This window comes from Hyaena hyaena, unplaced genomic scaffold (assembly GCF_003009895.1).
Source record: "Hyaena hyaena isolate Hyena2069 unplaced genomic scaffold, ASM300989v1 scaffold_339, whole genome shotgun sequence".
Taxonomy (NCBI): Eukaryota; Metazoa; Chordata; class Mammalia; order Carnivora; family Hyaenidae; genus Hyaena; species Hyaena hyaena.
Window position 1 is genome coordinate 76870 of NW_024080971.1, and position 25849 is coordinate 102718.

A 25849-nucleotide genomic window follows, 5' to 3' on the forward strand; every position below is an offset into this window, starting at 1 on the left:
GGGGCACCTGGGTGGCTTAGTCAGTCAGGTGTCTGACTTCAGCCCATCATGGTCTCACAGTCCGTGAGTTTGAGCCCCATGTCAGGCTCTGTGCTGACAGCTCAGAGCTTAGGGCCTGTTTCGGATTCTGGGTCTTCCTCTCTCTGCCCCTCCTCTGCTCACACTGTGTCTCTCCTTCTCTCTCAAAACAAAATAAACATTAAAAAAAAAAATCAAATGCTTCTTGGAATTGGTTTAAAATCCTGTATATAGGAATGGGGGAAATCCTATCCATCTAGGAAGCAGGCTTTGCCTTCATAGGAGGTTGGCCCTGAAAGGAGACAAAGGGACAGAGGAGGGGCGCCGGGGAGGGCGCTTGGGCCTGCCCTGGAGCTGGTTGGGAAGGCCAGCCCGGCGGCACCCAGGCGGTGCTGGGGCAGAGGACGGCGGTGGCGTGCAGGCTAAGGGCTGGCATGAGTAAGCCTTCCCTTCTCATAGTTGTCCTGCGCTTCCAAAAGGACACAAGTCATATAGGCTGTGATTTCTTTCTGCCACACGTCCTTCCTGGGTGGCCTTGAAGGAACAGGCCCCTCCCTGGGCTGACAAGAAAACAGCTGAAATCACTCTAAGAAAGGGAAAGGCACCTTGAGGACCATGAGGCTCTGTCTAAAGCTTCCATCCTAGAGGTGAAGAAGTGGAGACCCAAGAGGTGAATGGGTCACCCGGTGTCACATGCAGCGGGTTAGTGGCCAAGCCTGCAGAATGAAGCAGATCTCTTCTCCTCCTCCTCCAACTGCTGGTGACTTTCCTCCAGGGCCAAGGCTGTGAGGGTACCCTGGAGCCCAGGTCTCACCCCCACATCCAGGGGGTGATGTGCGGCTCCTGGGCACCCCACCACCCACCCAGCCCAAGGCTGCCGGCAAGGAGCCAACCTGAAGGTGGGCCACGCCGTGGGACCTCACCAGCCTGGTGGGGGCTTCTGAACACAGCAGCCCCTTAGGCTCATGGTCCTTCCACCCCTGCCCACTTCCTGGCTTCTCTTCCTTCAGGTCTCAGAGAAGCCTCCCCTAACATCCCCTGCTGGCTCCTCCTTAAGAGCCTGGAGCGCATTTTCCTCCTCTGTCTTCCTCTTGAGTGGAAAGCTCCACGGTAGCGGAGCCACGGCTTTCTTCTGTGTATCATCAGCTTTAGCCCAGTGCAGCACTGAACAAATTCTTAAATAATTTTTTTAACAAAAAAAAGCGCCTATTTTTTTTTTTTACTGAGAATGTCTTGTATTCACTCTCTCTCTTTGTTGGACTTGGCATGTGCTTCCCCACCGGCCTGTGATGCCTTTTTCCTGCTCATTTTCCTTGCTACACCCACTCATTTTTCAAAAGCCAGCTCAGCTGCGGCGTCTCTAAGAAACTGTTCCTGAACGCTCAGTAGGTAGCATCCCAGGCAGAGGGGGGTTTCTCCATCCGGGTCCAGAACAAGGACCCTCTCCTGCATGGGAGCCCTCCCAAGAAGCAGAGTATAACCCAGAATGGCAAGCGGACTTCAAGTCACAGAAGCCGGAGCTCCCAGCCTGGCAGACCGGCTGGGGGAGGGGACGAGCTGGTGGGCAAGCTGGTTTATCGATGCCGATGCCGCTGAGAGCGCCCTGGGGAAATCAAGGTGAAAGGCAGCAGCCCTGCTAAGGAGGAGGCCCACCCTTGTTTATCAATCAGAGCCTCGGAGACAGCACAAGAAAGGCTTGGCTGTGAGGAGGAGGCCCACGCCCACTGAAGAGGCCCTGCTTCACAGGACCTGTGATGGCGTGCCGATGGAAATCCTCCACACTTGACACTGTGCCAGGTACCAGGTAGTAGAGGAGCAAGGCAGGTGGTCGTGGCCCCGTGGGCACTGGCCCTGGGACCTCTCTCACCATCTTGCAGGCCGGGGTCACACTGCCCAGCATGCTGGCCCATCAGCCTCCCAGCAGGGGCCCAGCAGGGTGTGGGGAGAGGAATGGGGCCAGCTTAGGAGAACGGAGGGGGCAGGCAGATGAGTAGAAGCAGGACAGAGAGGGAACCTGCAGGCAGGCTCCAGGCTGGAAGCCACCGGCATACACAGGGTTACCCAGGTAACACAGGGCTGACACACGCAGGGAGGGGGGTGTCGCCCCCAGCCCGTGTCCCCATCCCAGCTGCCCAGGCAGAGGGAGCGCGCTTGGCATCCCACCTGCTCCACCCGGGTGCCAAAGCCGTCTGAGCAGAGTGAAGATGTCAAAGAGAAAACCCCAAATCGGATTGAGGCTCCTGCTCCCCCTTAATGAGGTTCATTATCAGCTGCTCTGATCCTTGTAAAACCTGGCAGGCGGGATTAGGGACAGGCCCTCTAATCCGGCTGGCTCCTCCCTGCCGAGCAGCCAGGGCAGGCGGGCTCTCACAAACAAGTGCTCTCCTCCCTGGGGAGAGGGGGGTGCTGTGGCCAGGCTGGTGCAGAGGAGGGTTCCTGGAGCAGGGGCAGGTGCTGCGGGGAGGCTGGGGGAACAAGAGGCCTGTCCCTGGTGCACATGGAGATGGACGGGGCCTGGGAACAGGAGCTCCATGGGCAGAAGGAGGGCCCACCCAGGAGAAGGGGGCCGGCCAGAGCACCTGGTCCCCTGCGGGGCAGAAGCTCTGGGGGGGGGGGGAGGGCAATCGCGTCTGGCTGGATCCCCGCCAAGGCTGGATTCTGTGGATTCTGTCCAGATCTGGACACTAGGCCTCCAAACAGCAAGTCCAAGAACACACCAAGGCTTTGCCTTAGCAAAAATAATTTATTCCACAACCCTCCCAAGCAGTGGGGTAGAGTGGGAATCAAGCATGTGCAGAGTCCCCCTCCCCTCAGACCCTTTTAACCTCTGCACGATGGAAGGTGGGGCCTTGAGAGAGGACGCTTCCTCACTGCAACACCCTCCACATTCAAACATGAGCATCTATTTCGGAGGCCAAAATCAAAAGACAGAAGACCCAGCTCTAGGAGGGGTAGAGCGCACTGGGGAGGAGACAAAGCACATTTGAAGCAACTGTCTTCTCTGGCTTCACTCTACCCTCCCAGCTAAGCCCAGAGCCAAGGCACTAAAGACAGCAGCACCCTCCCTAAATCCCACACTAGCCCTTATCAGGTCCCACCAAGCCAGCCGCTCACCACCCAGCCCCGTGGCCATCACCCATCCAGGTCCACACCAGCTCTAGCCTGTACCCCTCCTGAAGCAGAGGTTTGAAGAAGGAGCCAGAAGCTCTCCTCCCTCCAACCCTGACCCAAGCCTCACCTGGGAGACCAGCAGGACATTCAGAAGCTTCCAGATACCAACCCGCCCCCCCAAAGCAAACCCCACTCCAGAGATATGAGGGGCTGGAGGATGGACAGGCCACAGAGGGGCAGAAGCAGCCCTGCCTTCTCTGGCACAAAGGCCTCTTTGCATCCAGAAGGGAGCGGGATGGACGGGGCCCGAGGCGCAGTGAAGAGTTCCGCTCTAGTGTGCCAGCCTTGGGAACGTGCCTCTGGATGGGGGACCTGGGGGACCGTGGCCTCGCGTGCCCCAGTTTAGGCCCAAGACCAGGTGGGAGACAGAGAAGCTTCAGTGAGAATGAGCAGGACTTCAAATAAGGTGATCAGAAGGAATGTGGTGCCGAGAGGCCAGGGACCGAGCCTCCCACCCCCAGGGCCACTGCTGTCCGCCATGGCCCCCCGCCTCGCCCCCACTGCTGCCAGAGGAACATGGGCCCAATGCACACTTTTCCTGGCTATGGAACCTCCTTCCTAGAAGGCCTGAGAAGGTTCACTGGAGCAACTGGCTTCCCTGGGTTTCCCTGGACAAGGAACAAGGGGAAAGGGGAGAGGAGCAGGGGGCTGGCAGAGCGCCGTGAACGGCTCACAAGGCGAATGGTTCAGGCTGCGGGGTGACCAGCGTGGCCCTTCAATGCCCTCATCCTGGCCCGGAAGTAGGTGTACACAGCCAGGAGGCCCATGAAAGACAGGGAGTAGAGCCCCACACAGAGGCTGATGTCCAGGTGGGAGAAGCCGCCTCCCAGCACCTGTAGCCACTGGTCCCGGCCCCGCATGGGCCCAGCCTCCGGCTCCCCTTCGGGAATGGCGGCCACCTGCTTTGAGCTGCGGCCCACCCGGCCCAGCTCTGAAGGGCCTCTGGGGAGGTGCTTCTCGGCCAGGAACTCAGCCAGCAACACGGCTCCTGTGTCTCGCTTGGCTACGTGTTCCTGCCCCTGTGGCTGCTCCCACTTCTCCCTGTGAAGCTCTGCTACATGCTCAGGAGGTCCCTGGTCTGGCTCAGCTGTCATACCGAGGCCAATGAGCACATCCTGGGGGTGACCTGCCCCGAGTCTCTCTGCTGGGACTCTGGGGTCAGTGGTTCCTGGCCCTCTCACGATCCCCACCTTCTCAGGGCCCACGGTAAAATTTCTGGCTGCGATCATCCGGGCAACCATCCGTGGGCCCGGCCCGGCTGAAGGAAGCTCCAGGACGACATTGCTTGGGGAGAAGTGGGTCTTGAGGAACCTGAGGGTGTTGTCCAGGTCCCACACAGGTGCACCCCGGAGTTCGTTGTGGCAGGCGGAACAGAGTTCGACGGGCGGCCACTGCACTTTGGGGAAGTGAGGGTCCTCACTGGGGGCGCCTGGGGAGGGAAGCACACGGGCTGGCTGTGACCCCTGGGCCCGCCTGGAAGCCCAGAGCTCATTCTTCATTCAGAAAGCCAGCTTCCCCATCTGCAAAAGGGGCTCCCTGCTGCCCTTGGCAATGGTGGGTATGAGAAGCCAGGTGAAAAAAACCTAGCATGGAGGCTCCCCCCAACCCAGCGGAGCCAGCATGGAGCTGCGCAGGGCAGGAAGAAGACTATCCCCCCACCAGCCACACAGCCTCCTAGTGATCACCCCCTGCAGCCCCTCCGTCAACTTTGCTGCTGGGCTGTACCCCTCAACCAGGCCTGGAAAAGGGTTAGAAGACTCAATATTATCTGTCTTGCAGTCTTTGGTTGGTCTGCTAGTCATCTTCTTCTCGGCCTTTTTCTGAACTTTCCCGTTTTATACAGTGAAGAAAACATCACTTTGGTAGTTCAAGGGAAAATAGTTTTTATAACCAGAGTCCGTGGCATGTGGTAATGCAGAGGTGTTCCTCGTGCCACGGCAGCCCTCCAGGGTATGCGGGGGCTGGTGGAATTTCCTTCCTGGTGGGCTCCAAGGGCAGGTAAGGGGGCGCCTGGGGGCCTGGATGGGGAAGAGGGCACTCAGGAGGGTCAGGGAGTTACCCTGATGGCTGGCATGGTGGCCAGAGCCCCAGGTCGGGCCCTACAGGGCCAGGGTCGCCCAGGGAGTGGCAGTCAGCCCAGATCTCTCGGAGGAGGCACCTCTCCTAAGGGGCTTAAGAGGGGGAAGGAAAGGTGCTGGCCGGAACGAAGCAGCGGCAGGGGATGGAACAGCTGAAATGGTTATTGTGGGGAGGAGACACCAAGTCGATTCCAAAGGTCCAGCGAGAAGTAGTAGTGACCAGCCTGGCACAGCGAGCGCTGGATTGGCACCTGCTTGCTACTGTTCCTAGTTTGATCCGAAAGGACCCCACCACACAGGGCAGGGTACGCCTTCCTGGGGGCCCCGCCAGGAGAAGCCCCAGATCTACCCTCTGGCGGCAGCTGGGCCCCCAGGGAAGCGGGGAGCCTGCCCAGGTCATGGGGCCAGCTGGTCACATGGAGCATGTGGGGGCAGGGGACGGGGTGCAGCAGAGAGGGAAGCAGGGAGAGGAGAGATGGGCATGTGTCCTCTTTTCAAAGTCCACCAGGAGGTCCCAGGAGACGAGTGGCCTGTGCCACCACCTGCACTATTCGGCTCCTTTTCCTTGAACCCTGGCAGTCCCAGGCCTCATCCCCAAAGCTCCCACCCCGAGGAGGTCTGTCGGCCACTACCCTTTCCCCACAGATACGCCCAGGCTCCCGACTACAGATGGCTCCCTCCCCACCGGCCAGTTTCTGGTCACCCCTTAGTTTAATGTTTTTGCCTCCTGGACCCATCAGACTCCTGTGTACCACGAACAGAAAACACTACAAATGGGGAAACTCAGAAGCCAAGGCCTCCCCCTGTGGGAATCAGTCCCTGGTTTCTTCTAGGAACGACTAGATCTTTCTCTTCTGGCACATTTCATTGCTAGACCCCTCTGGTGGGTGGAAAAGCCCGGCTCTCTTCTCCCTGTTGGTGTGAGTAAGAAAGGAGCCAAGAGCCAGGAAGCAGAACAAAGAAGGCAGGAGAGGGACACTGAGAATTCTGAGGAAGGGGCCCTGGTGCAGGGGAAAGAGTGAGCAGTGACACTGGAAGCCCACAGTCCTAGAGTGTCAAAGCCTCAGCTTCCTCATCTGGAAAATGGGCCTAAGGGCAATGACTGCCTCAGCAGGGCAGGCAGAGCGTGTGGAAAGGCACTGTGCACTGTGAAGCACTGTGGGGATGCTACTTTGAGGATGAGTGTCCCGTCCCTACCTCTGTCCCAGGTCCCCTAAAACTCCCCCACCGCCCTGTGTCTGTGACGCCAGCCTTGGAGAGGGCCCTTCCTTACCGGCGAGGCGGGCATTGACCTTGTTGTGGCTGGACCAGAGCCAGAGCACGGCGCTGTCCAGACTCTTCACCCGGTGCATGGAGGCCGCCGCCATCTGCTCAAAGTGGCTGGCGCAATCTCGGCAGCCGAAGAAGAAGCGCACGTAGCCCCGGATGGCCTGCAGGACCTCTTGAGCTTTGGCTGCAGGGAGAGGGGCTGCTGTTGCCGTCGCAGGGGCCCTTCCGGCTGCCCGCGCCCGCCAGACCCTCCACTGTCCGCTCCTCATGCCCAGGGTCTCCTTGCACCCCTGTCCACCTTCCAGGGGTCACGTCAGAGTTGACCCCATCTCCTCCCAAACTCCCAGTTTCCTTTCTCTGCCACTCATCCAGGTCCCTGTCACTTACTGACACTTGGGATAAAGCCCAAACTTGTCAGCAGGACACTGTAGGCTCTTTGGGACGTGTCTGGAGAGGCAGGCAGGGGCCAGGCTGCCCACACCCCTCCCCGGCACCCCTCCTGAGCCCAGCCCACTTTGGGCTTCCTGCTCCCTCAGGCACTGCATCAGGGGTCCCTGCGATCAGGCTCTGCACATCCGCCACTTTGTCTCCATCTCCCCTCACCCCCCACTCCCTTCCCCCGGGCCCCCGGGGCTGGCATCAGTGCCCACCTCTGAAAACTCCCCTCCCCTTCCTGCTCTGACACTGGGCTCCCCCAAACACGCCCTCTTAAACCCTTCTGTCTTCCACACACCTCAGGGGTCAGGGCTGCGGGGGGCGGAAGGACCCTCCTCGCTGCTGGTTGCTTCCAAACTCTCTCTCTGTCCTGCTGCAAAGCCCCAGCCACTCAAAAGCAGACCCACGGCCCCACCCCTCCATCCACTAGGACCTCAGCAGGCCACTCTGTCCTGTTCTCGACCAATCCCCCCATCTTTCCTGGCAACCTGAGCGCCCCTGAAAGCCAGGCCTTGCTTTTGTCCTCGGCCCCCTTGGCGCTGCCCTCTCCTGCCCCCTCCCGGCCGCTGCCCACCCTGAAGCTGTCCATGCTGCCTCTTCCCGCTCTGGGCTCCAGGCCTTACCCCTTCTGCCCTCTGCCAGGATCTCACTCCTGTATACATATTCCCGTTACTGCAGCATCCACTTGGCCCTTAATACGGGATCCCTCTGACTGGTAAAGACGGCCCTTCTCTGACCCCTGATACTTCCCCATTATCTCCAATTTCTTGCGCCTCCTTCTCTCTTCAGCCCAGTCGGCCCAGGCCTTTCTCTCCAGGACTCCACTGCAACAGCTCTTGCTGGAGAGCACCGCGCCCCCCACTCGGCTGACTACACGCTCTTTCTTCAAACACTGTATTTTGAAATCCCAGTGGCTGTTCCTTCCCAGTCTCCCTTGCTGGCTCCTGTTCCTCGTCAGAGGCCCAGATGCTGCACACCCCAGGGTAGGGAGCAGGACTGGGCGGCTCCTCCAAGTCCTCCCCATCCTGGCTCTGCACTGAGTGTGCACGGCCAGCTGCACAAGGCAGGGCTGGGGCACGGGGTGTGTGCGGGCCCCAGACTCACCTGCTTCGTGTGAGGGCTCTAAGTTGTGCCGGGCTGCCTGCACGGTCAGGAAATGAAAGAGGAGCCACAAGGAGCAGGGAAAGCCACGGAAGTGCGGCTCGCTCCCCTGGCAGCCAACCCAGTTCACCTTCTTGATGATCACGGCGCCCTAAGGAACACACATGTGTATGAGAGCATACACGGAAAAGCAAAATGAGATGGGTGGTGAGGAAAGAAGCTTCCAGGAGACTCAAAGGTCAGCACACAGCCCTAAGACAAACATAATAGGTCCCTTTCTCAGTCGCTCATCTCAAAGGCGGTATTTCCCTTCCACTGGCTACACCCATCAAAAGAGGAGCGGGTCTGAAAAGCTGTGACACAGACTGAGTTACATCCTTAGTCTAGCCTCAGCTTCCCCATCTGTAAAATGGGAAATGAGGGGTCTGGCCTCTGAGGTCCCTTTGAGCCTTGGCACCCTATAGATCTGTACGGCTGTGCACCTCTGCTGGCTGCCGCGGCCCACCTTTGCAAAGAGCGGCAGGCACAGGAGCCCAGAAAGGTGCCCCTGGAGAGGGCCAGAGAAGCCCGATGTGCCTGCGGGCCACAGGGAGCAGCGGGTACAAACTCGCTCACGGCTGGTATCTCACACTTGGACTTAAATCCCAGCCCAATTACCTACCTATTGTCTGTGATCTCAGACAAGTTACACAATCCCTCTTAACCTCAGTTTCTTCATCTGCTAAATGGGGATAATAGCTACCTTCCACTAAAGCTGGGAGGATGAGATGGGCTACAGGGCATGCACATAGCTCAGTAAGTAGCAGTTTATTCATCATGAATGGAAGGACCCACCCGGGATCCTGGACTCCTTCCCCAGTGCAAGTTGTGGAAGGAGGTCGGAGGCACGGGGTTAACGCCCTCCACTCCCACATTATTGAGGACACAGAGAAGGACTTCAGTTGTCCCCACACTCACCTCCTTCCTGTTGTCCAGGGCAGCTTTAAAGAAACCATACGGAATTTTCTTTCTCTGCTGCCTCTTGAGCCAGTCATTCATGGAGTGCAGGAAGTTCTGGACTAAGGGCTGGCCCGGGAAGTACTGTGGGAGGCACAAGGGAAAGCTGGGGAGTGAAAAGCAAGTCCCCCCAGAGCCCTGCAGGCCCAAGGAGGGTAGGGGGCTAAACAGTTTCGTGAAGTGTCCCCAAACCACAGGAAAACACTCCGCCTTAGATGTAAACGTGTGTTGTTACTACCTTTGCTCTGGGGCACCGGGTAAGGGGAGGGAAGGGCTGGGGAGAGGACAGAGGCTCTGAGTGAGGCTCAGTCCTTGAGGCTCCCTCTCCAGGCTGACCCTGATCCCACACTGCCCCTGGGAGGAAGGCTGGGCACCTGCGTGGCTTCCTGGGGCTGCTGGGCGCCTGGGCCACACAGTCCTCTTTGCAGGTGATCTTCTGAGAGACCAGCTGACCTGCTGACTTACTGACTGCCGGGCAAGGCTGGGGAACAGCCGCCATCTGTATTCCACAGGCTGCTGGTGGGGACAAGGTGGCCCTGGGGCGCATGGGCAAGATCCAGACCTTGATGGTAACTCCCAAGAGTCTCTGAGGAGCATGAAAAGCTACTCTGACAATAAGTCAGCTGAAATCTGATTAGTATCAGCACTTTAAAGCCACAGGACTCTGGGGAGGAGGACAGATGTGTGTGCACGGGGGCGTGCACACACACCCAGGGGCGGGGGGCAGGAGAGGGGGATGCCAGCAGAGCAGGTCAGATAAAGCCACCGAGACACTGGTCAAGAGGACAACGACACTGGGAAATTTTCAGAGGAAAAAGAAAAAAGGGGGATCACCACACACACAGAAAAACCAGCCAGGGGAGCCGGCCCTGGGAGAGAGCCATGACAGACTCCCACCTACCCTCCAGGGCTGATGCTGCCCCTGAGGCAGAGGTGGCCAGAAGAATCCTGTCTTTGACACGCTCCCTCTGGGTCAGCCCACTCAGGCCTCTGGGCTCCCAACATGATTTTACAGCTTTAAGTCAGCATTTCTCACTGACCTTCGCCTGTCATCCTGACTTAGACCCTTCCTCCTTCTAAGGCCCTGGTGTCAGGAAGAAGGATGAATTAAGGGCTCTGGACTACAGGGAGTCACCCTCTGGCTGGAGCAGGAAACGCTGGTGACCGCACGCCACCCAGTGGCCAGTCCCACCAGCTGCTTACAGGAGGAGGCAGGGATGTCGCTGGGGAGGGACCCAAGGCTCTGGCCTCAGGCTGTAAGAGCACCACACCAGCACAAGATTGAGCCAGGTGGGCGTGAAGGCCGGGCGTGGCTGGGGTGGGGCCCCGGGGACCAGGCTGGCAAGCAGTTCCCGATGGGGAGGCACAGATCACCCCCAGAGGCAGCCCCAGCTGCCCAGAGACCTGCCCCAAGAAGGAGGGGACCTGGCACTCCAGAGCTGAGGGTGGCTGAGTCAGCAGTTGGGCTCGGAAGGAGGCCAGAGCCCGCATCTGACTCAGCGGTCCTCAGCAGCCCGCAGCCCTGGACTTCTAAGTAGGGCAGCGCTGGCAGTGGACCTGGAACCAGACAGAAGGATGCAGGCGGGGAGGAGGAGGCAGGTGTGGAGGGAAGACGGACAAGGGAGGCCGGGGCCCCACTCACCTGGGCCAGCACTGCCATGAACTTTCTCAGGGCCACCAGGCGCTGCCCTTCCAGAACGGAGAACTTGCCCACTTCCACCCGCAGGATGTAGTGCAGTGCAGAGTCCAGGTCAGCCATGTAGATCTTGGAGCTGAGGACCCCGGGGGAGGCAGAGCGAGATAAAGGGATGTTAGCCACAGGGCAGCGGCTGAGGACAAGCGCCCAGGGCTAAAGGGAGAAAAGGGGTGGGCCATCTCTGATGGTCACAGAGCATTGTAAGTTAGTGCTGGGCTCTGCCCCTGACCCACTCTGTAACCCTGAGTATGTGACTTAACTTCTCTGAGCCTCAATTCTTCATTTATTATAACAAGTAGATAATTAATTGCTCACGGGTAGGTTGCTAAGAGGATTTAACAAAAGCATAAAGGTAAACCCCTCAGCAGCTCCTGGTATAGAGGAGGGGATCCCCCTCTGTAGGTTCAGGGCCCCTCCTACCCACGACTCCTTAAAGGTGCTTTGATCAGGTTGCTGGTGGAAGGCTGAGCTTCATCCTCTGTTCTGAACAAAGACTCCGAAGAACAGACAGACCAATGAAAAGCTGGCTCCTCTCTGAAAGACCATGGGTCTGGCTGCCCATCAAGTCAGGGCACAGCCGGGGCTGAGGGGTTAGGAGGAGAGGCGGTGTGTGTTTTTATTTTGGGGCTGACATCTTTGCAGCTGCCAGACCTCAGGTAGCAGGTGGGGCTCCATCTCACACCTCTTGTGCTGCCTCAGGCCCCAGCGGAAGGGCTGAAGGCTCCAACATGGCTGCTCTACCCTGCACCCTGCATCAGGCTTGGGGCCTGGACTTCTGAAGCAAAGGGCTCCTCCTCCCCCTGCCTCTTGAGGCCTGGGTCCTGGCCTCAGTGCTACAGTGAGCTAACTCTGGGGCCTCAGTGACCTCACCTGTAAGATGGACTGATGGCTCCTGCCGCACCCACCACCTCAGGTTGCAGGGAGCCGGCAAGGTCAGCTAACGGGGGTGAGCCTATGACCACCTGCACTTCACCCTCATAGCAGAGTCCCCTCTCTGTGCCCCACTGTGACGTCCTGGGCCTCTGTACCTCACCATTCCCATGGTCTGCCTCAAGAAGTGTCGTGTCCCCCCCTCCCACCCACCGGTGACTGAAGGAGATAATGCATGGAAGGTGCCCAGCACAGTTTGGCACATCAGGTGTCAGCCATTATAATCTGAATGAGTTGAATCATCATAATCTGAATGACCATAATGACCATTCACTCCCACCTCTCAGTCTCTCTTTCCTTCTTGCCTGATTTACTAAAAATCTCTCCCTTAGCACTTTTGACCCTTAACATCCTTCATGCAGGGATGCAAAATCCTTTAGAAATCAGCAGACCTTTCCCCCAGTTCTCTTATGCAGTTCCCTGCATTGCAGGTGGAGGGGCCACCTTCCTAAGGCAGCTCTGAGCTCCCAGGCCAGCCTTTTCTACCTGGCACACTGCTGGGCACCAGTGCAAGGTGCACAACCTCATCTGCCCAGCATGCACACATTCTACTGCAGGAGCAGCTTCCTCAGGCTTACAGCTGTGCAGAGATCCAGGCGACCTCAAACGGTAGTGAGCTCCCCAGCACCAGAGGCACTCAAATGAGGTCAATGTCTTCCTAGAATGGAATGTAAACTCTCTGTGGGAAGGGGCTGCATACGCACGCCTGTGTTACAGGGTCTAGTCTATAGCAGGTACTCAAAACTACTTGCTGAAGACATAGATGCTTGGGTAGGAAGCTGGTTTGAAGGCCACAGATTATCCTTCTAAGCTGATTCTACTTGTTCTTGAATAGCATCAAGCTTAAGGAATGTGGGCACAGGAAGGTACTCATTCAATCATGAAGGATACAAGTACATGCTGTTTTGCACCACCCACAGCCAGTGCTGCTCCCACACATCTGAAACTCTTTCCTGTATGGCCAGCAGCCAGGGAGGCCCAAAGGCCAAGGTCAGCCCTAATGGGTCTGGGATTGGAAAGGCAGGTGCTAAGCTCAAGGAAGGAGTGTGGTGGGCAGACACGGGTTCTGTGAACAGAGGGAAGGCTGGGGTGAGGGAAGGACTCTGGGGTGTAGGCGTGGCCTTACCGATCTGCGACCTTCCACACAGTGGGAGCCACTGTGTGAGTTGTGGTTGGTGCAACCGTGGTGGGGGCAGCCTCCCTGGTGGTCTTGGAGAACCTCTGCAGGTAAGCGGTGTAGAAGGACCTGGATTCCTTTAGTCTGTGAGGGAAGAAAGCACAGAGGAGAGGCAGTGAGTCTGGAGAAACAGACCCCTGGGCGAACTCATGTCCGGAGAGGAGGTAGGTGGCTCACTTGACAGAACTGGTTATTAAATATTTGAATCTGGTTGGGTTTTACCTTCAGCGAGGTCAAAACCAAGGCACCCATGCCTCACTTCAGCCTTTCTACCCACTGCTCATGCAATGGAAAGTTTCTTGGACACCAGCCTGATGTTAAAACCCCATGTGGAAAAGCAGCAGGGCCGAGAAGGTCTCAGCCCACCCCGGAGAGGCTGCGGGGATGGAGCGCACAGAGGAGCAGGTGAGGTCTGCGGGCCGCTGCTGATCCCGCCCGAGGACTGGGTCTGACTCTCTTCCCCAGAGAGCGAGGAAGCTGCCTGCTCATAAGCTGGCTCGGAGGGACCAGAGGGGACGTCACTCTAGGGAGGTCACGGGAGTGTGACACTCAGTTTTTCAAAAGCAGGTAGTAACAACAACAACGGAAACGCGAACATTCTCAAATGCTTTTACAATCCTTTTGATTTCTTTCTCTCTTCTGATAGGGAGTCCTGCAGGGCAGGTGACACCTCCTGGTCCCGGCCACCTGGAGGAGGGTGTGAGGACCAGCGGCAGCAGGACGGGACGCCCAGGGGACCTGACATCGGCAAGCCCTGTTCGCCACTCGGCCGTCCTGGCCCAATGTTTATCGGTGAGCAGATGGCTCAGGAGTGGCGGCGTCACAAACAATTTTCCCCTCCACCAGCTCCAAGTGAGGGAACAATGCCTCCTCTCTCCGTTAGGACTGGCACTTTCTGTCCCCCTGCAGACACCAGGCTTCCTTCCCCCAGCAGATCTCTGACGAGGCCCAGCCCAGTGCTGTCCAGTGACTGGAGCCCGCAAGGGCGAGTGGCTGCCCTGCCCAGCCTCAACGCAGGATGGCACTAATGGGCCCGCAGGGCCGCTCACTGGGCACCTCGGGCAAGTCTCCATCTCCCTGGCCCTCGAGTTCCTGCTGGCAGGGCCAGGCCACATCAATCATCTGCCCGGGGAGGGCATCCCGGCACCATCTGGCGCCATTTAACGGGCCATTCAGCAGCAGGAGCCTGACAGAGGGCTGTGGCTGGCCTGATTGTTTTCTCTTGGCATTCTGGAACTGGCTATTGTCTAGCTCCTAATGAACTTTTCTGCAATTAGAAAACCAAAGGGAGGGAGGGTCAGGCATATCTGAGAGCTTGCCAGGCCGGCAGCCTGCCAACGAGTCTGCGAGCAGAGGAGAACGGGGAGCGGGGCCGGGGCTGTGGTGGCCTTGGTGCAGAAGCACTGATGGTGACAGGGCCAGGAACCCGAGGCAGGACCGCTGAGCCGGGCCCGGGGGCCATGTTCACGGTGCTGCCCAACCCCACAGGCAGACTACCACCCCTCCACCAGGGTGCTCCTTGCCTGTCTCAGAGGGGGCTCCTCAGAAGGGCAGGAGAAAGAGCTTGTCAGCCCCTGTAAGAGGCCAGCAGCCCCTCTGTGCAGGAAGAAACAAGGGGCACAGGGAGACGGGAGGGAGGGGACAGAAGGGCACTGCACTCACACGTGGACCTGAGAGGCAGAGCCATTCCGAAACAGCAGGTAGCAAGACGGGAAGTCGGTGACCCCAAACTTGCTCACCACATCACCCTCCGTGCTCAGGACCCTGCGCACCGCTATGCCCTGGTGCTGGGACAGGTCCAGAGTCACCTGCAGAGACAGACAGACATGTTGGGGGTGCAGTCCAGCCACTGGGCAGAGGGAGCCCCGGGCGGGTACCTGGCGGCGGCCATGCTCCATCCAGACTCTCAACTTTTCAGAGAGTGGACCAGTGTGCTGAGTGAGTCTCATGCCACCAACCGCACCTACCCCACAGGGGACAAGAGTCAAGCACTGCCCAGGAGAAGGGGCCTTGGAACTGTGCACACCCTACCCCTTGAACTTCCTAGAGCAGTCCAATATAATATAATTTTCTCTCCCATGAAAACAATCTGTGGTAGGCATAATAAAATGTGGTTTCATTTTTATTCTTATATATACAAGGCTTTCTATCTATATTCCTAATGAGAAAACATATTAGATGTGATTTTAATTTTAGAAAGAAATAAGGGAAAAATAGTATGAGCTAATTTTACTGAGTAGTTATGATGTGCTGTATACACATTGCTTCATTCAATCTTCAAAATAAGACTAAGAAACAGGAAGTACTGTTAGGAGACCAAGCCAGGAGGCACAGTCTACTATGGCTGTCCAGGCATGCATCCTGATCCCAGTGGCCTAAGCCTCCCCCTGACTCAATTTCCTTACTTGCAAAATTGAAACAACGATTGGATTATTAACAAAACTGGAATGTAACAAAATTGGAATTGTAACAGCAACTAGCGCATAGTAGGTACATAAGTGTTCATTAAAAAAATAAATGCCTATTGCAAATGAAAAACCTGAGGCTTCGAAGTGAAGTCAAGCGTCCAGGTCATATGTAGCACACTGGCTAGCATCCTTGCTAACTAGCAAGAGCCTGAATGGGGCAATAAATCCAGGTCAGTTGGCTCCAGAGCCTGGGCTCTTGGTCACTGTGTCCTCCTGCTTTTCACACGAACCATCTCTGAGCACCTCTGTGTGGACACAGGGCGCCAGACTCAGTCCACAGGGGCCCCTGACCCTGGTTTCCCAGGGGATTAGGGTGTGGGCACCTGGAAGAGAAGCTGATTCCAATGAACATTTAACAATCACTTCCTCATGACAAGCGTGACCCCAGGCCTGGACTGGGACCCCAGAAGGGTCAGGCAGTCCTTTGGCAAAACTCTGTACCCCCTCCCTGCTTCCCTCTGTTTCTCCTCTTATGGCTCAGAGGCCTGGAAACAGCCCAGAGCCCTCTCGACTGTGCTTGCTGAGTTTCAGGAGGAAAGCCATTCAGAGCCAACAGTGATACTTAATTTCATCCCCACTCTCATGCCTCCTCTATGTCGCTGTCCTGCCTTGCACCTCACCCATGTTCTGGCCCGTCATCCCACCTCTGCACCTGGGAAAAAGCCCACAAGTGGTCTACAGAAGTCTGTGCACCAGTGGGAGAATGCAGGGCTCCTTGCATGAGGCCAGGGGCATGGATCTGTCAAAAGCACTATTCTGGGCCAGCTACCGATCCAGGCCCGTTACCTAAACTGCCTCATTGGACTGTCCCAGCAATACTCGGAGGAAAGGTAATTATCACTGCTTTATAGATGGAAATGGGGCTTCGGGAAGCTAAGTAACTTGATCACAGATCATCACGAAATGGAAAGTCAGACCTGCCTGTTCAGTAACCTGTTCACCTGGTAAGGGATCTCACTCCCTTAGGAGGCACTGCATGAGCTTTGATGTTCCTTCCCTCCACCCAAGTTTTCTACTCCAATTCTACAGGCGCCAGCCTCACAGACCTGGTTCAAAGCCCTACTCCACCAGTTCACTGGCCGTGGGATCCTCAATGTGTTACCTGATTAATGTACCTTAATTTTGAAGATTAGCGACTCGACTACGTGTGCCAGCAATCAGGAGACAGGAGGTGATATATGTGCAGTTTCAGTGAGGGAGGTAAAAAACAGACATAAAGGTTTTCAAACAAAAAAGTCCAGCTCCCACACTTCCTGAGTCCCCCAGCAGGGGTCAGGCCAGTGCTGAGCTAAGAAGTGTACGGGGCCGACAGCCTAGAATTCCCGGGAACAGCTCTGCCCTTGAACTCCCTGGGCTCCTCTGGAGCTGCGGGGACCCTGGGGGCAGCTCACCTCTCTACCCAGATAGGAGCCTGGCTTTTCAAAGATCAGGGCCAGGTATTCTTCGTCGTTTCTCGCAAAGAATCCATCAATCTCCTCCAGCCTGTAAGAGATAACAGTGGCAGTGACCGTCCACAGCTGGTGGCAGTAAAGCAGAGCCGCTGGGGACACAGGTACGACCAGCACAGCACTGTGAGCACAGCCACATAAACCTCCTCCCGTTTCCACAGGCAGCTCCATGGCAGCCTCCCCCCGCCAGCCTTGGGGGGGTGGGGGGGAGATAAGCCAAACCCTTAGGCTCAGAGCACACTGCCTCTGCTACCTCACACTGGTTCTCCATTTGTTTATTGATTTGTTTTTTTTAATGTTTATTTATTTTTGAGAGAGAGAGAGAGATGGTGAGCGAGCATGAGAGTGTGCGGGGGGAGGTCAGAGAGAGAGGGAGACAGAGAAGCAGGCTCCACACTGTTAGTGCAGAGCCTGAGGTGGGGCTTGATCCCATGAACCATGAGATAGTGACCTGAGCTGAAATCAAGTCTGATGCCCAACCAACTGAGCCACTCACGTGCCCCTTGATTTGTTTTTTTGTTGTTGTTTCTTTTAAAGATCCAGTGTTACATGGAAACCAACTTGATAATAAACTGTATATAAAAAAATAATCCACAGTGATTACGAGGTGGTCTGGGGAGCAGGATGTGGATGGGGAAGCACTGCTTTGAGACTAGTGCTCTTTCTGTTCTGGGCAAGGCCCAGGCTTAGAGAATATGGTTTTTATTTGTCCCCTAAGGACCAGTGTTTAGCACCATTCAGATATGAGCATTGGTCTTGGTAGCAGCAAGTCACTACCAATGGGGAGACCTGCTTTTTCCTCTCCTGGAGGAGGCCTTCAAAGGGAATTAAAGAAAGTCCCAGGTGCAGGAGACCTTAGAAGCTATCTAATCCAACTTTCTTATTCTAATTTGAAGAAACTGAGACCCAGAACAAAGGTGGAAATTGATAAGAAGATAAATTTTATAATCACCTCAAATCATAGAATTAGCTCCAAATGGTTTTAGAAACTCAAAGTGGAGGCAGAAAATAACTGCACAAAAGTGATTTGTTTCCTTATGCCAATTAAAAACAGCACATCGTCACACATGCTTAAGAGGCCAACACGTACGAAGGCACTGGGAGACTGTATCTTTTCAGCCCTAACCTGATGACCTATTTCCTTCTAGTGGATCCAGTGACAGATGCAGCACAATCATACCCAAACAGAACACACAAAATGGGGCCGATGCGGGAGCCCAGCCCAGCGACAATACAAAAGGATATGCTAGAGAGGCGGGGGGCCAGAGTACACCCCAGCGGGGGAATGAAAAGGAGAGCTGTGGATTCCGCCAGCCTTGCAGACCACTTCACCAGACCTCCCCTCGGCTGGCAGAAGAGCAACATGGTGGCCAACATCCCCCAGCCCATCCATTCCCACTCAGACTTCCGGAAGAGGCAGCTCACCTTTCATCATACATCTCTGCCTCCTTCCTAAAGCTCGTTAGGAGGGTCACTTTGAGGGAGGTTGGCAGGGGTATCTGACTTGCTGCCTTTGCGATCCCTTGGGGCTGAAAATGGACCGTGAGGGATGTGTGTGCGTAAGAAAGACAGACACAGTCACTGGGAAATGGAAGTAAGGAGCAGGCTGGTTGGGTGTTTCCTGGAGAGATGGAGTCGAGTTGTGCAGCCCCGACTATGGCAGACTAATGCTGGGTCCAGGGTCTCTGCGGGGCCCTCTGGGAGGATGGACAACTGGGGGAGATTACAAAAAGTCATCGTGGGTTGGCTGACGCTTAGAAGCACAACCTCTCAGCAGGGCTTTGAAGAACATCATGAAACCAACATGGAGGGCCCGCAGCACCAGCACCCGTCTCGCGAGGCCTTCTCAGCCCCTGGAACCCTCCCCGTGCTCTAAGGCTGGGCTCCTCTCAGCACTGCCTGCTGCTTTCTGGATTTGTTCCTTCTTGGCAGGAGTCCCTGAGGTGGGCTCCATCCGGTCTCGAGAGCTTATCGGGGAGGGCGGGACCCGGCGTTCTCAACTTACCCTCTGCGGGCGAGCTAGAGCAAAACACGGTGCACCTGCCTCTCTTAGAACAGACAATCCTGGAAGCCTGCCTGGCAGGCAGATACGCGCCACCAGCCACCATGCCTGACGCTCTGCGGCACAATAGGCACACGCCCCACCCCCAGTCACAGCCACAGCTCAGAGAGACAACCACTTTCCATTAACAGGAACCACTTTCCCTTTTCCTCTGAGCCTACCTTCTTCCTCCCCACGTCCACCCTCTCGGTGCCCTCTCCAGCTTAGATCACGTGAACAGATCATGAGGTCCGGTTATGAAGAGCAGCAGCAGGTAGGACCTGGGAACTCCTGCTCGTCCCTTCCTTCCCGCCCCTCAGGACGGACCCTTGCACCCGGCAGCCGGGGAGGACCTCCAGCAACAGGGAATCTTCTCCCAGCTGCCCCGGAGTGGCTCTAGCCCACAGAGGTGTCTGCCCCTAAGACACAGGCCTTTACCTCCCCTGCCCAGCTGTCCCCTCTACCCTCTCACTCCCAGGCCTGTGATCCTGGCCCACACTGCGCCAGGTCTGCTCCACCCAGAATACCTGGCGGGCTCCAGTGGGGGGCAGGCGGGCGGCCACGTGTCACTATGGGACTCGAGGGCGTCGATGAGCCTCTTCCGCAGCGTCTCCACATCAGCACCAGCCACTGGATGAAGACGGACATGGGGGGGGGGGGAGGTGGCGGCATGAGGAGGGAAGGAGAATGAATCCCAGCGCCCTTGCCAGCTTCACTGAAACAAAGGGCCCGGGGCACAGGCTGGTTCTGAGAGACACAGCATGGCTCAGTCCTCTGCACTGGGGGTGAGGTCTTCTTCTGTGGCCCTAAGTTACGCAAGGAGACCCATCCCTGAGGGGACAGGAAAGAGTCCCTCAGACCTGGGACCCGTGAGGGCTTTCCCTGGAGGCTATCATGTCTGTCCCTCTGGATGCCAACCCCATTCTGACATGAAGGGCTAGCGTGGATACACCGTGACCCTCCCCTCTTCCCAGGATCCCGAACGGGCCAAACCAGAGGGCTTCTCCAGCTTCCTTTTCCTGATGGTATCTTCCAGGCTGGCTGGGAAGGACACAGGAGAACACAAAGTCCACTTTCCCCTGGGACATCCTTCACCTTGTAGACCTTACCAGGCTCTCCTCACCTCAGCCGAAACCCAGCAGAAAGAAAAAGAGGAAGGCGTGGGCAACTGGGCTCAGGACACCCACCTGGCAGTGCTGTTCCCGAGCCATTCTTGCTGAAGGCCTTGAAGAACTGGAAGCAAACACACAGGCAAGAGTCAGTACCACACAGAGCCCAGACCACAACAGCGGTGCCAGATGGATCCGTGTCTAGGACCTGGCTACTTTCTCAAGGGGCTGACTTGGAGCAAATGACTTAACCTTTCTGAGCCTCAGTCTCCTCACCTGTAAAAGGGGAACAGGAGGGTTTCTGCCCCTGGACCTGGCCGCGGATTCCTGTCCCCACCGTCTCCGTGTCCAATCCCTACCCCCATGGCCCTGATGCACCCAGGGCCGCACGGGCAGCAGCGGACACTTACACACTGTACTCGCCATGCGTGGTATCCTAACACACCGGCACCTAGCACATCATGACCAGAAAACATTCGCTGCGTGAATGAAAGGAGGCGGCAAACCCAACTGGATAAACAAAGTCCCTTCATACTTCCTCCAGAAAATGTAAGCGACCCTCTGAGGTGGTCTGTGCTTAGAGGCTGGTGTCTGTCTGTCCCCTGGGAACGCCCAGCCTGGCACAGCAGACACTCCACGAGGGGAGGGGTCTCCAGTTCAGGTCCTGGTGGAGGGCGAGCCCAAGACCCCTGAAGAAACAAGTCTTGTTACAGACAGGTCAGTTTAACCCACCACTTTGTTCTCTTCCCCACATTTATACGAATGACACTGCAGCCTCAGTCTATCATCTCCTTGGGCAAGAAGACAGAGAGAACAGGGGACAAGTCCTCAGAATCTGGGCCTCTGCCTCAGTGCCAAGGCCGCTGGCAGAGCTCTGGCCCGTGCCCCCCTGGGCTCAGGAGGGAACAAAGTTCAGTTGTCCTGACAGACAGACAGACAGCAACTTAAAGGCCTGGGACAGGGCCTGCTGGTAGGAAGAGGCCTCTTCCTGAGGACCTCCGGGGCCACTTGTAGCTGCCTTTGGGCCTCTGTCTGCAACAGCATGGCCATATGGCCTCACCCCAAGCTGGTGGTTGAGTGCAGGCCCTGTGGTCTACGAGACCCGGGTTCAAGACCTGACTCTGCTACTCCTGCTGTGTGACCTTGGGCAATCCATTAGCCCCTCTCTCCCTTCTCATTTTCAAGATGAGGATGACCTTGAAGACTTGCTGTGAGGAGTCAAAGATAATACACCTCAAGTGCTTGTGTCCAACGCATACAGTAAGGGATCAATAAATGTTAACTGCAGGATTATTATCGTCTCCTTGCCTTGTTCCACCTTTTAAACGCTAGGAAACACTGATCAGCTAGCAGGTGTTTATTCCAGCCACTTGTAGGCGGAAAGCTAAAATCCACAGGCCACCAGCCCACCCTCCCATATGAGGAAAAACAAAGATACGGAGAAGCCACTCACTTCTTCCTGCCTACACCCTTCTCCTTCTCTGATCTCATCTGGCTCCTAACTCCTGCTCACTGCTTTACTTTCCCTCATTTCAGACAAGACCATTAATATGAACTTTTATTCTGGGTGAAGACCATCCGAGGAGACGTGCTACATATATTTATCTATTTTTATTTTTTAATGCTTATTTATTTATTTTTTGAGAGACAGACAGGCAGACTGTGAGGACAAGGGGCAGAGAGAAAGGGAGACACAGAATCTGAAGCAGGCTCCAGGCCCTGAGCTATCAGCACAGAGCCTGACACTGGGCTCGAACCCACGGACTGTGAGATCATGACCTGAGCTGAAGTCGAACGCTTAACTGACTGAGCCACCCAGGCGCCCCCACCACATATATTTATAATAATGTTCTTTGCGGTTATTGAATAAATTCTGAGTGAAATTATACATTATCCTAACACCTGTAAAAACAATCACAAAGTTCCTGAATTGTGATGGGATCGAGCAGAGAAAGCATGCGAAGGCATTTATGGACAAACACTGCTACGGGTGTTATTTTCAGCTATGAGAAGTAGCATGGCAACTTTCCTTCATCAACCACCAGGTCGCCCAGGTCTGAGCAGGTGCCTTAGTTAAAGGGGCCGGCACATTACCTCCATCAAAAGGCAACCTCCCTGGACCCCAGGGGAGCCTTCTGAAGGCGCCGGCCATGGGCAGTGGGGAGTCAGACAGGAGCCCCAGCAAGACTGACCCAGGGGAATGCACAGGGACTTTGGGACACACCCCCAGGAAGACCTCCCATGTCCCTTCACGTGCCCCTGTACCACCACACAGCCTTCCCTCTGTCCTCAGTTGCCTCCCATCTACCTTCCAGGACGATGTCACCACTGGGGCTCTGGCTCCTACACTTCATGCTCTTAGGAACTTTTTCCTATTAATTCGTCTTTTTCCCCTTTCCTGCCAGCAACTTCTTGATGCCTACGAATAGATTCCAATCCTCCTCCTCTAATTTTTCTTTTAAAAAAGGACAGGAAGGGAGGTCGGATGAGAATAGACAGAAGCCCTCCTTCCGCCTCGTTATGGCACTTCCCGTTTCCCTGCACTGCCAAACCTCTCAAAGCAGGGTCTGTGCTCCCTCTCTGACTGCCCCTCGCTTCACTCCCATGCCTGGTTGGCTGTGGCATGTGTCCCCACTGCTCAGCCGACCCCTTGGGCCAATCCAATGACCTCTCTAGCCCCTTGCTTTCTCTGCGGTGTGTGCTTTGCCCCATGGCCAGGTTTTGCCTTTTTTTTTTTGGTACCATATATTCCTGACATCCTCTTTCTTAGCCTTCATGTTGCCACCTCCCTTGGTTTGCCTGACACTGACCAGACCTTCTTCGCCACTTTCACAGCCTTCCCCTCACCCTTGTTCTGGCCTCGCCCTGGACTCCCCTCTCATGTCCCCTGCCCTCACCAACTCCCGTACCCAGTCGTCAGCCATGCATCAGCTCTTGACACTCTTCTGTTTAAAAAGCCCTGGGAGAGGGGCACCTGGGTAGCTCAGCTGGTTAAGTGTCCGACTTTGGCTCAGGTCATGATCTCACAGTTCATGGGTTCAAGCTCTGCATCAGGTTCTGTGCTGACAGCTCAGAGCCTAGAGCCTGCTTCGGATTCTGTGTCCCCCACCCCCTGCCTCTGCCCTTCCTCTGTCTCTCAAAAATAAATAAACATTAAAAAAAAAAAAAAAAAAAAGCCCTGGGAGGCATTCTCATAAACAAGAGGGTTAATCCATACTTCTGAATGAAAGAGCGAGTGAATGAGTGAACAAGTCTACTGTTTGTCTCCCTTGCCAATGTCATCTGCTTGGTCTAAATGATTTGCAATCTGAACCTCTGTCTCAGGTCCTCACCTGTCCTAGACTTCGGTTTTCTCCCGAAGCCCTCCACACAGGTGCTACCCCTCCCCCAACTCTCTAAGACTGAGTCGCCCCTCCCCCAACTTGTTTCTCCATTTATTTTCCTATTTCACCCCATGTGCATCTTTCTCCCCCCATTATCCAGACCAGCATCTTGTCTTCCTCCAAACCCCACCAGCCAGTCAGTGGACAAGTTCTGTGACTCTGACCTCTGTGATTCTTCACCAGTCCTCTGGGCCAGTTGCCCTGGTCCACACCAGGGCTTACCCGCTATTTCCTGGACTAACGCAACAGTCCTCACCTGTCCCTCTGTGAGCTCAGACATTTTAATCTACTCAACCTCTGCGTTCCCCAACTATGTTCCTCATTGCCACTTTGCTTAGTGGCACAGTTCTGGTCTGATCGTGTCATTCTCCCTCAAATCCCTTCCATGACTCCCCATTACCGATGAATAATGGCTAAACCCACTGGGTCCGAGACCTTCCAGGACCTGACTCAAACCTACCTCCCACTGCCCACTTTCCTCCCTACACTTGAGCTACGACGGACCCAAAACCTGAACTTTCTCGAGGACAGGACTGTGCTTTGGCACCTCTGCAAGCCCTACGGTGTCAAGAACATGGAAGTACCCAGAAGACATCTGTGCAGCTGAGCAGAGAACCTCTGCCCTTTGATCATCTTAGATGCCCATGTGAAAATCATATTAAAATCTAGTCAGGGCACATTTCTGTGCTCCTATTAAAACGCATCCTTCTTAAGTCAGCTGCTGGAGGAGGCGTGTGCCCTCCCCAAGGGAAACCACCACAGCTCCTGGAAACAGGTCATTAAGACATCATCAGGGAGCTTTCTTTTTTCCGGGAGCAGTCAGCACCCGGTCCCTTTCCTTCCCTCACATCGCACAGGCCCCCTCCCCAACTCTGGTGTCCCTGGAAGGCCTCCACATCTCCCCAAAGGAAGGAGGCCAAGTGGCTTCAGGTGGGTCTTTACCAATCTGTCAAGAAGCAACACCAATATCAGGGAGTAACTGCCTTTCTAGGGGTCAAATAAGGCTGACTGGAAAGCACACACTCCAGTGGTGACCATCGATAACACTGAATCCAAGCTTTTAAAGCAAGTTTCAAGGAAAATGACTCAGTCTCCAAATATCTTACGGTGATCCCAGAAGGATCCACAGGCCTAACCACTGCTGCGCTGGGGCCTGGATGTGGAGGGGCCGCAGGAGAGCAGGCGTCTGCTGACTGGGGCCCCATATCTTTCTTCCAGAGAGAGCCGGGCGTCCCCCTCCCTGACATCCCACCCTCCTGCAAGAGCCAGTAAGGTAAGAGCCCAGACTCGGTACCCCCTCCCCCCTCCCAGGGTGTCCACATTCCCAGCCTCGAATTCAGGCGCCTGCCATTCCTGGGCCCCACAGCCCTGCCTCAGCCCCACACAGGAGCCCCTGCTCCAGCCAGACCAGCCTTCTCAACGTGTCACACAGTTCTGCCCACCCCCTCTGCTCCTACCCCTCCTCTGCCCGCATTGCTCTCCTCCCAGCCGAACCCCACGCGTCCTTCAACACCGAGTGGAAGTCCCCTTCCTCCATGAACCCTCTCTGACGTGTGAGGCAGAGGTTCTCAGGGGGCCCAGTGGACGCTCTGGCGTTTGCTGCCCACAGGTCACCCACTGCCTGCCACCTAGCTGGTGAGCTCGATGTGTCCCCCCACAGCAAGCACAGTGCCGTGCGCCCGGCAGACAGTCCCGCAGTGGCTGCTGCTGGACGGGCTGCCTAAAGGCGGTGCCCACGGAGGGGCTACCGGGAGCTCCATGGGATGATTTAGGAAGGAGGTCGGACGATGGGAAGGAAGCCAAGTAACATTTACTGAACTCCAAGTGACCCTCCATGATGCCCTGGCACTCTCACGTGTAAGACCTCACTTCACACTTGGCCACGATCCTGTTAGGTGGAGGTATTAGCATCCCATCTCTTACAGACAAGGAAAATGAGGCCTGGCACTGAGGCATGGTGAAACAACTTTCTGAGTCATAGACAAAAAGCAGTGGAACCAGGATTTGAACCCACGTCAAGTATTTCCTCAGAATCTTGCAAGGGGGAGGCTTTTGTCTTCTCCCACCCTAATGAGGATGCTCTCTGTAATCTTGACCCCAGGTTACAAGGGGTCCTGATAGAATACCCCTGAAGGCACTCCCGTGGCCCATGGCAGTGCCCCTGTCCCCCCAGATCCAGCCTCTAGGTCTCCAAGCGCCAGCCAGAACCTGTTGCCAACTAGTCCCTCCCTCCCCCACACCTTTGTTTTCTTCCACCTGGGCTCCGGCTCCAGTCGGATGGGCACCCGACACAGCCAGCTTGCCCTGCAGGGCCAGATGTTTGCTAAACAGGCTGGGCTAGTAGAAGCTCACTGTTTGCTAATGGTGACAAATGGGTAGGAGGCAGAAGAAAGGGACAATGACACATGTAACTGAGGGTGGCCAGACTCTTATGTGTGTCTGCCTCCATCATACCAGCGATACTCTCTCTCTGCCCTGAGCCCAGAGGTAGGAGTGTAGACAGGTCCAGCCCGGGGGGTGGGGGGTGGG

The 25849-nt window shown here is 56.1% G+C and overlaps 1 protein-coding gene across 1 annotated transcript in view; it reads right to left on the reverse strand.

Annotated features, from left to right (window-relative positions):
• Positions 1 to 2741: 2741 nt before the first annotated feature.
• Positions 2742 to 25849, reverse strand: part of QSOX1 (quiescin sulfhydryl oxidase 1) — a 32952-nt gene continuing 9844 nt past the window's right edge. The window contains 10 exon segments of the mRNA XM_039249507.1: positions 2742 to 4618; positions 6541 to 6720; positions 8076 to 8223; positions 9030 to 9152; positions 10711 to 10840; positions 12821 to 12955; positions 14534 to 14679; positions 16731 to 16821; positions 19356 to 19458; positions 20016 to 20061. Of these exon segments, the coding sequence (XP_039105438.1) occupies positions 3876 to 4618; positions 6541 to 6720; positions 8076 to 8223; positions 9030 to 9152; positions 10711 to 10840; positions 12821 to 12955; positions 14534 to 14679; positions 16731 to 16821; positions 19356 to 19458; positions 20016 to 20061 (1845 nt within the window). The 3' untranslated portion in view covers positions 2742 to 3875.